General features: G+C 36.7%; 1 protein-coding gene across 2 annotated transcripts in view; it reads left to right on the top strand.

Annotated features, from left to right (window-relative positions):
- NKAIN2 (sodium/potassium transporting ATPase interacting 2) overlaps window positions 1-13,966 on the top strand; it is a 529,566-nt gene that overhangs the window by 436,316 nt on the left and 79,284 nt on the right. For both annotated transcript variants that reach the window (XM_005487754.4, XM_074537869.1), the window contains one exon: window positions 11,427-11,627. In XM_005487754.4, coding sequence (XP_005487811.2) covers window positions 11,427-11,627 — 201 coding nt within the window. The remainder of the gene's footprint in view (window positions 1-11,426; window positions 11,628-13,966) is intronic.

Genomic DNA, 13,966 nt, shown 5'->3' with positions numbered 1-13,966 from the left:
ATTTTTGTTGGTTTAGTTGGTTGATTCATTGATTGCTTGAGTTTTTATTTGTTTTTTGAAGAACTGCAACAACCCTTCTAAAGCCTTCAAGGAAAGACACATTGAATCACAACATTATTTAGGTTGGAAGGTCACCCTCTTCTCAAAGGAGGGCTAATTAAATGACATTGTTTAGGTGCTTTTTTGGTCATATTTTGGATATTGACAAGGATGGAGCTTTTAACTCACTTCTGCGCACTCATTCTAGTCTTTGGCAATTCTCATGGTTTAAAAAAAATATTTAAAAATTATTAAAATTTTCTGTGTTCCAGCTCATGTTTGTTGTCTGCTGTCCTTCTGTTGTGGACCTGTGAGAGGAGGCTGCCTCTGCCTTCCCTAAGCTCTCCCTTTCAGTGGTTATGGGCAGGAGTGGCATCCTCACAAGCCTTCAGCTATTAATCCTGAACTGGCCTCACTCCTTTCCCCTCTCCTCAAATGTCCTGCGCTGTAGTCTATAACCAGCTTAGAAGCCTTTGCTGGACTGGTTCCACTCTGTGTGTGTCTCTCATACTGGGAAGGCCAGAACTGGAGCAGCCCTCCAGGTGTTTTCTCACCAGCGCTGAGCAGAGATGAAGAAGCACATTTCCCCAGCCTGCTGGTGGCATTACTGCAGCACAGCCCAGAAGTTTTTACTCACCAGCACTCCCAGGTTTCTTCCTGCAGAGCTGCTCCCCTGCCAGTCAGTGTTCAGCCACAGAGAAAGCTCCATTCTCTCTGAAAAGGGAGCAAACTACTGATGGTCCTGTCTGAGAGCAGAGCCAGGGACCCCTCACAGTCACTCAAGCACTCTTGGGCACTCAATGTTATATTAACTAAAAGCCAATCTTCCCTTTTCCACAGCCCTGGGAGACAGAGCAAAGCATCCAAACATTAGCAAAGCATCCAAATATAACTTCAGTAACAGTGCAGCTGACAGTTAACATGAACAGTCAGTGAACTGTCATTAAAACATAGCTGATCTAGGAATTAATATTTAAGGATGCCTGCCAGGTACTAGATCCTACTCTTCAATTAACAGGGTTTGCTGTGTTGTCTTTCCTAAAATATTTCTTATCTGAAATATCTCTTATCTTACACCTTTGTTTAACATGTGAAGCAAAAAGCAGTTTAATTAGATTTTAATCAGTCCATGTAATTTCTCTTTATATAAATTTAAATTTCTCTCTTAAAAATAGAATAAAGTTTCTGCAGGACCACTCTGGAAAATACAAGACCAAACAGCATTTGCTTTGCTATTAAATAACATATCTTCTACTCACTATCTTCTATATCTTCTACAAAGTATCATGAAAATATTTGAATCTAAGCGAAAAGAGTCTTAAATTATGGGAAACAAAAGCAGATGTAAAGAGTAGAAAGAAAGCGTGTGATACTTGGAAAATTACTTTTTTTACCACCTAATAACACCATCAGTTCAAAACTGTAGCCCCACACACTTAATATGCATATTTTTTCTACATCTTATATATACACTATATATATATTGTTATATACAGTGTGCAAACTGGTGCTAAGTATAAGATTAGAAAAATAATGGATCTTTTTGTTGAGGTGATTTTGCCGTCTTAATTTAGGTGTTCTTGCATTATATGTACGAGCACATATATTCTAATATATGCAGGTAGTCCTCTTAGGCTTTAGCAGCATTACATGCCTCACAGACAACAGGCAAAAGAGAGACATGCTGTCCATCTGTGGGTTAGTACTTAACTGGCTTCAATTGCTGCAGTTTCTTTTGCAGTACATGAGATGCTTTCCTGCATACTAGCAAAAATATCTAGCATGGCATCTAAGATTACTCCTCAGGGAGTGCTTTTGAAAATGTAATAAAACCTATACATTTATCCAGAGTTATGCACTGAGTTATTTTAAATGGCTTTGAATTGTCCTTGGGAGGCTGTGGTTTACTGCAGTGGTGGAATTGTCACGGCATAGCAGCAGGTCACTAGAGGAAAGGACACCCCCTTGAAAAGTTTTGCTAACATCAGCTTGTTGGAGATTATAGTTTGTTTATTAATGTAGGTGATTAAGATTATTTTCATCTGTTTCCGGGAGACTTTTGATGTCAGAATAGAAGTTTATGAATTATTTTTGATTTCTAATTCAAGGATTTGAACCATATCTCCTCCACTGGATATGTGGGACTGTTAACATTATCCAGTTTGCAAATGCAGCCTAAGCACCTCAAGTTTGGAAAATTGTAACATTTTACAATGAAAATGCTGAAACACATTTTCCACAGTGTAGTTCATTTTCTTGGTCTTTTCATTTTGAAAGCAATAACTAGCTAAAAATGGATTTCATCCATAGTAGTCTCATTATTCAAAACTTTTTCTAGCACACAGATTAATAACAAAACAAAAAAATCCCCAACAACAACAACAACAACAACAAAAACAACAACAACAACAACAACAACAACAACAACAACAAAACCCCTGAAAATAATTATCAGCTTCAGGACAGAAGCAATTGTGTACATTGTTTCTTAAAATTAGTTAAAATAATTTTCAAACACAGGAAGTAGCCAATGTATGAAACATCCATAATTCTCTCTGCATTCAAGATAATTTAGATCATCTTATTTCTGTGCTTAAATGACAGTACTGGATAGTTGAATTAGTTTTAATAAAACCAATCTGTTGTCCGTGTTGAGTGACATGATATCACACCACAAAAAGAGAGAGCAATTTCACCTACTGCTAAATTAATTAGTTCATGTAAATTGAAAAGAGGTTGATTTATCAAATCTGATATAGCCTTAGGTATTCTAATAATAACCATCATCACCTACAAGGACATGAATAAACGCTTAATGAACTGAAGTTTATCAGAGCCATGTAACATGTTCCTGTAACAGATATCTTTTCATTTAAAAAATAAAATAGCATCTTTCAGACAGGAGCTGAAAGTGTTTTTTTAAAGTCTATAGGGTAGCGATAGCTTGGGCAAAAGGAGCTCTTGCCATACATGGAAAGCATTGAAAACTGTGGCACAGGTTTTCCCATGTCATGTGATGGATTGCAGCTGTGCAATTCCTTAAAATTGGTGAGTTGTACTGAGGAGTAAAATGCGCTAAACTAATTGTCAGAAACCTTAGATATTCAGCAGTATTGCAATAGAGACTGTTACATGCAGGCTTTGTGCACATCAACCTGGGCATGCATCAGTGTTTCTGCAGAGATTTGACTTTTCTTTTACTGGCCCAAGTTTGCGAGGTACGTGAATGTTGCACAGCTTCAGATCTGAATCTAATACTGTGGGTGATGACATCTGTCAGCCTGGTCAGTGGTGGAACAAGTTCTAGTGAAAGAGCCTGAAGTAGTTGGTGCTGTGCAGTTATTCCACATCATTTCTTGAACAGCGCCCAAGGGCCATGTGGAGAGAGCCCACACTTCTCCTTCTGTGCTTCCTGATAATCACTCTGTGCTGCTCAGCACCTAGATTTCAAAACAAGCTTTCCACAGTCCTTCAGGAATATTTACCACTCTGTTACAACTGGGTCCTTTCTACTGACTTCAGAGGAATTCAAACCATTTAAATCTGGATATTTTATTTTGCACTGAGAATGCAAATGGGTTCTGAGAACAAGCTCTACTTTTAAAATTGATGCTTTATCTTGTTGCAACCTCCCCACAGAAGCAAATCCTTTAGAAAATATTAGTTTAGGAATAGATGTGAATCAAACTGAGAAAGATTACTCCACATTCTTTTTTAGAACTTTTCTGACTTATCTAGGCTTCATTTTAATCATTCTGAGATCATAATGCTTATAAAATCACCACTGACTAGAAATGCTTGGGCTTTAGAGCACAAGGTACAAAACACATATTTCTCCTCAGCCTGGTACTTCATGAACCCCACCTGTGTTACAATAATTTCAGGTCTCCTAACACTGCTTTTGGTATAGCAATGACATTTTTGGGATAGCAACACCATTTTTGTCGTTTTAGAGCTCTATCCAAAGTCTTCTTACTGTTTTCTGCACACACTACTAGATAATTATTTACATTTTAAAAGATAATTCAAAAAAATAGGAAACAGAAAACATAAATTTATCACTGCACACATGCATTTTGTTCTAGCACTAAATAATAACCAACACCAGGGAACACTAAACAAACTGCATCATCTGGAAATGTCTTTCTGCATACATTCTATCAATTTTCTGATGTTTAAGTTCTACATCATACACTTCTGCATCCTTCCCTACTGAACGTTGGGCCATACCAAAATTTTTTTCTGTGGACAGAGATGATCAAGCAAAGTATTTCGGGGATGGTTTGGTAACTTGGTAAACCATTTATTCTAAAAAATAAAATAATTTTAAAGATTCTAATTTCATGCTGCAATTTTAATCAAGGCCTAGACCTTTCTTTATTCAGCCTTCAGAATGGTGATTCCAGCTCAGTGGAAGCTTTGCATAGTCTTTTGGATGCAATTCAAGTATAAGATGTCTTTGCAATGCCTAAAGATTTTTGCTTTTTATATATTTTTTCATATACTTGTAGCTTTGTAGACTGTTAATACATGGTTCTATAGCTTGTGGTACTTTTCCTGCCCTTTCTCTCACATCCAGAACAATAAGCTAACCCTTTCTAAGGCATTCCTGAAATTCTGTTTAATCTTATTCTCAAGAAGACAAATCCTAACAAGAACACTCTGTTTTGCACTGGAACTCAGAAGACATAGCAAGAAATAGAGCAAAAAAGCCCCTGGAACAACTCCAAGGGACAGAATCAAGGGTGGGTTGCTGGGGTAACTACTCTGTTATTGGATGCACTAATTAACCTTATAAAATTTGTAGTAAATCAAATGTATGCATGTGCAGAGCCATACTTGTGCACCTGAAATCTTGCATTGAAGATCTGCTTTTCACATGATCACTCTTAATATTGTTTGGAAAGTTTTTGTCTTTTATAGGCAACACTTGTGCTTAGAGGGGTTTTACTTAGAATTAAGAGGTTATGGATATTTGTGTCTGAAAATTCTAAGCACTATTGATCTGTGTATTTGCCTGGGTAAACCAAGGGAGAGACATACTTCCTTTACTGTTTAAAAACAAAGGGGGGAAAAAGAAACCATCCCAAGTGAAAAATGAACTAAACATCTTTAGAAGCGTTATGCCTTACTCATAAAAAACTGGTACTAATATGTTGTGAAAGTGCTGTAATCATGCATTTTCAGCTCAGTATTAATAACTAGAGTTTGGAAACCTATCAGAACATTCACTTCACTTCTGCAAGAGACCCATAACCATACTGATTTTAGTTCAAACATAAAATTCTTTGCCAGTTTTGTTTCATGGGACACAGATGAGATCTGGTAATCCCAAGGACAGAACCATGTAGATCACCTGGAAAACTGTTCCCTGTACACTCACATTATCAGATCTTGGGTATAAGATGTCTTTGTCAGAGAATTTCAATTTGTCAAAACAATGTGTTATATTTAACTCAATTTCCTTAAACAAATTTTCTCAATTCCAGAATGATATCCTTGATTACTGCACAGTGTGACATAAATAAGATTCAACAGAGTTAGCTACTACTGTGAGATGTGAATGCCTATAGTTAGCTTTCCATTTCAATGTGTTTTATCACTGCACAAGCTTACATCCTCCACAAAGTAATTTTCCAAGAAATTACAAAAATAATGCTTCTCAGGATCTTCAGTAAATATGTATAGTAACTAAATTAAAATTTATATTTGACTGCAACTTCGTAGTCCTCATGATAAATGACATTGGGCTGCTGTGAAGGGCTAAATTTGCATGTTCTGCACAAGGAAAAAAATCAATGGATCTTAGTCCAGAACATTCTAAAAATATTCAGTTTAAATATGAAAAAAAATTTATGAAAGAGTAATATTCATGGAGCAGAATAATCATGTTAACCTAGCAATATAAACTGAAGTTTCTACTTCCTTTTTCATTGTATTTTAATTGAAGAACTAAATGGATATAAATTTTTTGAAGAATGATGTTAATAAAAAGTCTTGATACCACTGATCTAATTAAATTAATATTCTGGAGCCTAGCAGGTGGTCTGTCTTTTTTTAGTGAGTAGAAACAGAGCAGATTAATTTTTTTTAGATTTTTCAATGTACATATTAAACTACTAGAAAAATACAGAGATCTAAATTAATATAACATTAATTGTAGCTTTATTAATTTCAGAAGATAATTGACATGTATTATACAACAGAATAATAATTGACGATGTCAAGCTCTGTATAGCAGTGCCTATGCTTTTTGAGGATTATTTATAGTATTTTATAAATATAATATTCTAGTTTCATTTTAGAGAAGAAAATCAGGACATCTGAGTCATCTCTTTCATGCTGGGAACTTTATAATGAAATCCTTCGGAAGTACGTTGGCACACCGGAAGTCACTTAAAATACATTTGTAGCATTTTTAACTGAGAAACAGAATACTGAGAAAAGCTATTGGGGGGACAATTTTTGCCATTTTTCATTGATGAGCTTCAGAAGTATATCAGTCAGGTATATTCAAACTGGTTAAACCTTATCTGATTAATGACATAGGTATATCAGATTCTGTAAACAATTTTCAATTATACTAGTAAAAAATGGTTTTACAAGAGGAAATTAAAGAAGGGAATTCCAGGTTACTGAAAAAAAATCAAATTAAAGGGAAAACATCACATATATACAAAAATTAGGGAGGAAAACACCCAAATCAGATGCAACAAAATAGAAAAAATAATCTTTAAATATCCATCTTCCCTACAGATTTAGACAATAATTATTTTCTATATATAAACTTTGCATTTAAAAGAAAAAAAAAAAAAAAAAAAAACAAAACAAACCACACAGCTGATAAGCTCTATTTTTGTTCTTCAGTGAGGAAAGTTTTTCTTTAGACAGGAAAAAGTCCACTTGCATGAGAAAATGGTACTGCCTGGTGGGAGTTAGTTTTAGTGGAAAAGTGAGATAACAGAAGAAAAAAAAAAGCCTGTAGAAGCCTTGGTGCATCCTAGGCATCCAGAACTACAAATGCTTTCAGACCCTGATCTTTTATCGCTGAAACTTTGTGTGATTGTTCACTCTCCAAGCAGCCGGTTCTTGCTAGTTTGAGTTTGATAAATGGAACAAGTGGTTACACGGTTGTATTCGACAAAAGATGTACAGAAGCTTGGCAGGTTTGCACAGATTTCAGCAATTCCTAATTAGAAAAATAGAAGAAATCATTTCCCATGACACAGCAAGCCACAACCATTGAAATCAGTACAATTCAACTTCCCCCAGTTGGGGAGATCTCCTGGACTTTCAAGGAGAATCACCCTGAACCACTCCTGTCTCTTTTTTCTCATGGCACTGTTTGGAATTAGCTTCTCTGAGGTGCAACCAACAAAAATCATTGAAATAGGAATATATTGTGATTTCTGCAAAGAGACAGCACACTTACTAATATGTGCTAGTTCTAATACAATACACAAAGAGATGTCTTCCTTTTAAGCACTGCTCTCCTCCAGCTGTGTCTGATTACAAAGAAGCTTTTATTCTTTTTCGGGCAGCTTTTACAAAGCTTTATGTTGCCATGTTCTGTTATCAGCTCTCCTCAGCCAGAAAATGCTATGCACTGTGCAGTTGACCCCCGAAAATGTTGCCATCTACCGTATTAAACATAGGCACCAAACCATCAGAGCTCAGATTTTTACCAGCTAAGCTGAAATAAAATCACAGATGCAATTTGAAGATGTCTCATGTCTCAATCTCAGAAATCTGAGTCTCTGAGACCTCCAAACTTCAAGATTTGTCTAATCTAGCAGTACTTTTCCTGACCACTACAACTATCATTACATCTCCAGAATGTCAGCAAAGATGTTCTACAAAATGTTTTCCTTTGGGCTTTTTTCTTGATGAGTATAAAAATCTACTTTAATGCACCAATTTTCACTAAAAAGCTTTACAAATACCAGCAGAATTTACAAAAGCAGCACAGTGATCAGCAATAAAGCCCTTACAGATGTATTTCTGTGTCCACAAAGGAAGCAGCTGTTTGTTGAATTTAGGATAATGAAATCTTCCTTGACATACAGACTTTGAACAACAACATATTGGCTTGCCCAATGTGTATCAACAATTCTTGTTCGTTTTCATAGCTTCAAGGCTTATCAGACCATTTCTCTGCATTTCCCTGAACAAAGTTTGAGCCACAGATGTTGGAAAGGAAACAGACGGCAAATACACTAGAGAGCATAATAAATCCCCAGCTTCCATTGTAGACTTTGCCTATGTCCACTAAAGCTGTATTCAAACAGTGAACAAAGTAAATAGCAAGCAGAGTTTGTCCAAAAATAGTTCTAAATGCTGTCAGTAGAAGAGATGTTAATGATAGATACATCATCCCCTTCTTGGATTCCACAGTTCTAAAAGGGGATTCAATTCCTTAAGTGTTTTCTTACTAAGGGAAACTTTTTCATAAGCTGGGTGACCTTTAATACTGAGCAACAGGAACTGCTCTGCTAATATGGTTGCATGAAAGGGACATGGCTTGAAGATTATAGGCAAGTTCAAAGCATAACATAACAATTTATACCTGAGATTTAGCTGTGCTGCAGCTTTGTAGTTAATAAGCTCCTTCTATGCTTATTCTGATCCCAGATATTTTGGGGATAGGAATTTGCAAGGTCTGCCTTACGTGTTGACTTCTCAAGATTTTATTTCATTGCCATTCTTAATCCATCCAAGCTGGACCTGAGACATGAATGGTGTCTAATCTTACACAACCAGATTTCATGTTTTATTGGTTTGCTTTCTGAAGTTTACCTTTATTCTTAACAGACTCAGTACATAACAAAAGTAACAACTGCTTTTCAAAAGCCTTCTCAATCACATGATTCAAAGTTCTTTAAGATTTGAAGCTGTGACTTGCAGTAGAAATATTATTAGTAGTATGTATGACTATGAGTATGAGTATGAGTATGAGTATGAGTATGAGTATTAGTATTAGTATTACTTAACTTCCAAAAGAATATTTGAATGAAAAGGAGTAGTGTAAGTATTTCAAAAAATCATCTGAGGATAAATTCAGGGATGGGAAAAAGCTAGATTTTGTGAAGTTTCTATTTACATATGTAATCTTAAATATTTTAATGTGTAATTATATTTCCCATGTAACTTGGAAATTTACTTATGCTTTAACTAATAATTTTTTTGATTATTGAATCTGTGGTAAGCAAAAATCGCTACCCCTAGAGAAATGATATTGTACACACAGAGCCCAGTTTTGATCCATTTTCACTTCATCTGGCAGATGCATAACATACTCAGTTCCTGCACGCCAGTTTATCCCTTTCTTTTTCAAGGAATACATTTTTCATTCCTAGTCTGCACTTTGTAAAATATATTTAGTCCATCATGATTCTTCTCAAGGTATTGCAAATGCTAAAATAGAAATAGACAATATTCATTTGTGCTGCATCTCCGATAAGAGATTAGAGGTTTCAAATTTTCCATAGTAACTAGAATGGCTGAATTTTTCTCTTGACAATAACATGATGAATTCCAGTTTCAGTCATTTAGGAATAAATCTATTACTTTAAGCAAAGTTACTCCAAAGATGTCCATTCTACAACTTCTTACAGCAAGTGAGAAGACCCGTGTTCTACTTGAGGGGATGTAGCAGCCTTCAGAAAGAAAAATAATCTTTTGGGTTGGGTGAAAGGCAAAAATTCCCATTTCCAAGAAACACATGGCAGACACTTTCCAGTGTCTATGGCATTAGTAGGGAAGGATCCAGAGAAAAGAGATGGCTTTTGGGGGTGAAGATATAACTATACATCAATATATATATTTGGGCATAATTTGCATTGTTTATAGAAATGTTTACTGTAGTTTTGATCGAAACTAAAAAATGCTTTAGGTTAGTTGTATGATTAAATTCATATGAAGTATTTTAAATTTTCTCATACAGCTCATTATTTGCTGGATTGGACTGTTGTAGGAATGAAGGGTAATTATTAATTGCAAACATATTTAGGTCCCTCCTGCCATCTGATAGCTGTGTGTGCTTATGCAGGATAGCGATTGATTTTTAAAAAAAAAATCATATTTTTGGTACAAATTGTAAATCAGAGAAAAAAAATTAAGCTACACTGCAGTGTCAAGTGCAATCACAGATCAAGTGACATGTGACATTATCCAAAACCTCTCTGGATGGAGTTACCTCTTCATAAGTTAGTGCAAAAAGGTGAAATAAGTGAGACTGAAAAAATGGCTCTTTTGAAGGGAGAGAGATGTGAATACAACTTATCTGCTACAGAATAGCATTCTATTATTTTGGCACGGTAAGCCTAATTAAATAGTTACATTTTAAAATCTTTATGAGAATCTTAATTATTAATGACATCAACAGGCTGGAAAAAATGTAGGTTAGGTGTGGGGAGAGTTTGGCTCTGCAAAGACATTACTTAAAAGCAAATTTTTTGCATGACTGAGCACATGTGCACGCAGACTAGATAGTCACACTTTACAATGAGGTTACAGTTATAAATTATTTATAAAATGTTGGTAAACACTGTAGGCTATTACAGAATCCACAGAGTCCATAGTTTTGTTATAGCTATGTGTAACACTATCAAGTAATGTGCAACTACATATAATTTATGAAAGTAATATCCGTAGTATTGTTTATGATGTGCATTAATAATTTATTAATCCTTTATGAACTATTTATAAATGCAAAACTAATGGAAGGCATGGCTGACTGGTTACTCCATCACCCAAGCTGTATGGGAGCCAAAGGTTGCACACCTCTGCCCCTCCTTTCTACCTCACCCAGTAGTCTTTAGACAAGGCAGCACTCACTCTTTCCTTACAGAATCGTAGGAAATTAGAAATCAGAGAGACAAATTGTAAAGAGATTTGCCTGCAAGCAAATGCACAGGATTCTTCAATCTTCTCCAATATTTCTGCAGAGCTACCATAGGTCTCCTTCGCTGGGTCCATGAGAAAAAACTCCTTGCAGATGATGTGTGTATATTAAAGTGTACAAAGGCTTGATTCTAGGGGATTTTTGTATAGTTTGGCATGTCAGACCAACAAAACATGGGCCATCAATCCTTATGGTATCCACTGGAAAATGGGCAATTTGTAGAAATGAGTGCTGTAGTCTAGGCTGCCATGATCTCTAAGAACAGATCCTGGCTTGCAGGATTATTTTTCTGCTCCAAAGCATTTCTGCCTGACAAGGTACAGCCACTTCTGCTTGCAGCAGGCAAGCTCCACTAACTTTCATGTGCCAGCTCAGTTTTATTGCAGCTCTTTGCTTCTTTATGCATGCTGTGAAATCCCTTGCTGAGGCATTGGATACCAGAGTACCATCCCCACACATTAATTCTTCTCTTGCTCTCCTGCAGGAAACAGATCTCATTCTGACCTTTAACATCTCAATGCACCGTTCCTGGTGGATGGAGAATGGGCCAGGCTGCACCGTGACCTCAGTAACCCCAGCACCGGACTGGGCACCAGAGGATCATCGTTACATCACTGTCTCGGGGTGTTTCCTTGAATACCAGTACATAGAAGTGGCTCACAGCTCTCTTCAGATCTTCCTTGCAGTAAGTGTTTACAAATAACTTCAATTCCACCGCCTTTTCAGGATTTCTTCTTGTCTTTACTGGAATAGTGGATGGTTGTGGCATTTACTCACAAACCTTGGCTTTAGGTCTTTGTTTACTTATGAAACTCAGTTGTCATTCAGCCAGTTCAAGATAGCTGCATGCAAAAATTTCCAACATCATATTTATTACTGCACTAAGAACTACTGACATGGCACACTCTGTTTTCCTGATACTATAATATATGTTTTGACATAATAGCAAGTTAAAGCTATTGTTGTGAAAGCCAAATTAAATATGAAATTGAATACAAAAGACAAACCAACAGTAAAAATAGATTCCCTGATCAGTGCACAGGACTCAAACTCATCAATTTGTTTTTAACTGTATTAACTGACACTAGACTACAAAGGGAGGGGTTTTCCCTCCTCTCCCCTCCCCTCCTGAAAAAGTTACACTTACATGAAAATCAAAACCCAAGATCTTAAATCTTTTATAGGAGTACAGGAATCCATTGTTGCACTGCAGAAAATTTATAAGGGATGAAAACTGTTTGCTTGGGGGAAATAATGTATAATGGAGCTCGAAGTTATCCAAAAAGTGGGTGACTTTTCCATTTATCTATTCCCCAGCATTTTTTATCACTCAGACCTGACTCATGGAATTATAGCTTCATAGAATAATTTTGGCTGGAAAAGACCCCTAAGATCATCAAGCCCAACCCTTAACACAGGACTGCCAAGTCCAACACTAAAGCCTGCACTTAAGTGTTTCATCTACACATATTTTAATACCTCCAGGGAAGACAACTCCACCATTGCCCTGGGCAGCCTGTTCAAGTGCTCAACAAACCTTTGGTGAATAATTTTTTTTTAATATTCAACATGAAGTTTCCGTGGTGCAAGCTTGATTTCTCTTCATCCAGACCAGGATGCCATTGGCCTTCTTGGCCACGTGGGCACACGCTGGCTCCTGTTGAGTCAGTGTTGACCAGCACCCCCAGGTCCTTTTCCAACAGACAGCTTTCCAGACACTCTGCCCCCAGCCCGTGGCAGTGCCTACAGCTGTTGTGACCCAAGTGCAGGACCTGGCACTTGGCCTTGCTGAACTTCATATAATTGGCTTTGGCCCATTGATTCAGCCTGCCCTCTCCTCTGCAGAGCTCTCCTACCCTCAAGCCTTCAAAAACAGATAACTAGACTAATTTTTCTGCCTTTTATTTTTTAATTTAATGAACGGTGAACAAGAAACTCGAGGTATATGTAGTTCAAGCCCAGTTCTGTTCCTGATTCAACAAGGTTTTTTGTGTGTCTGTTTTTAAATAGAGCTGTGGTTTTGGATAATCTCATTCTTTTCAAGTTAGAGTAATGGTTCAAAATAACAAGCCATTAGTAATCTGCTAGCTGTAGCTAACTACATCTGTGTTATTTTCCCATTCATGTTACTCCAAATGTGGTTATCACAGGTAAAGGGCTGCACAGCATAAGTATGGGTCAATTTTACAAACCATGTGCTCAACTACTGTTGACATCACTTTCACATTTCCCATTGTGGCTATTTTTTCCTATTAGAAATGCTAGTGTAAATTCACTCCCATATTAAATGTGATTAAATGGGAAACGGAGGAATTAACTGGTAAAGCTCAGTGACATATAACACAAAGTAATAAGAGAAGATACTGTTTGTGTCAGGAAAATTAATCCAGAAATACCAGAGGTTTATATCCAAATAGGAGATGGAGTCCAGTTACTTTATTTGAATAAAGGGACAGGTCATGGGCATTTCCCATGGGGTCCCTCAAATTGTTAGAGGACTCAACCTCCTTTTTATCTTTATTTCCCAGCCATATTTCTCTCTATCTTTCCCCATTGGCTGAAGTACTTGAGAGGTACAGACTTTCCAAATCACGTAAGACCCCCTTCTAATACATACCTCCTCCCTTTTCTTTATGTCAGGCTATGGAATTCCTATGGAATTCCATTGTCAGTGGAGTTGGACTAAATGATTTCCAGAGGTCCCCTCCTACTCTAACAATTCTGTGAATCTGTGATTCTGTATTTCCATGGAATAACTCCCTCATTTCCTGCCCTCCCCAATTCTTGATCAATATCATAGCTGAATCTGCTAAGGTGAGATCTTAGCTTCATCACATTTTGACAGCTACAGCTATTTAAAGGTTTGCTGATAAATGCAAAAAAAAAGCATATTTTTGGACACAACTAATTGAATATTCTTTTTGGAAAGAGCTAACCCCTAATGTAGCCTGTGCTCACATTCTCTCCGGTAGGCACTTCTCTCCCAGGGAAGTCTCATTTACAGAGCTCCCAAGTCTTGAGCAT

Source organism: Zonotrichia albicollis, chromosome 3 (genome assembly GCF_047830755.1).
Source record: "Zonotrichia albicollis isolate bZonAlb1 chromosome 3, bZonAlb1.hap1, whole genome shotgun sequence".
NCBI classification, from domain to species: domain Eukaryota; kingdom Metazoa; phylum Chordata; class Aves; order Passeriformes; family Passerellidae; genus Zonotrichia; species Zonotrichia albicollis.
This window is presented reverse-complemented; position numbering and strand designations above follow the sequence as displayed.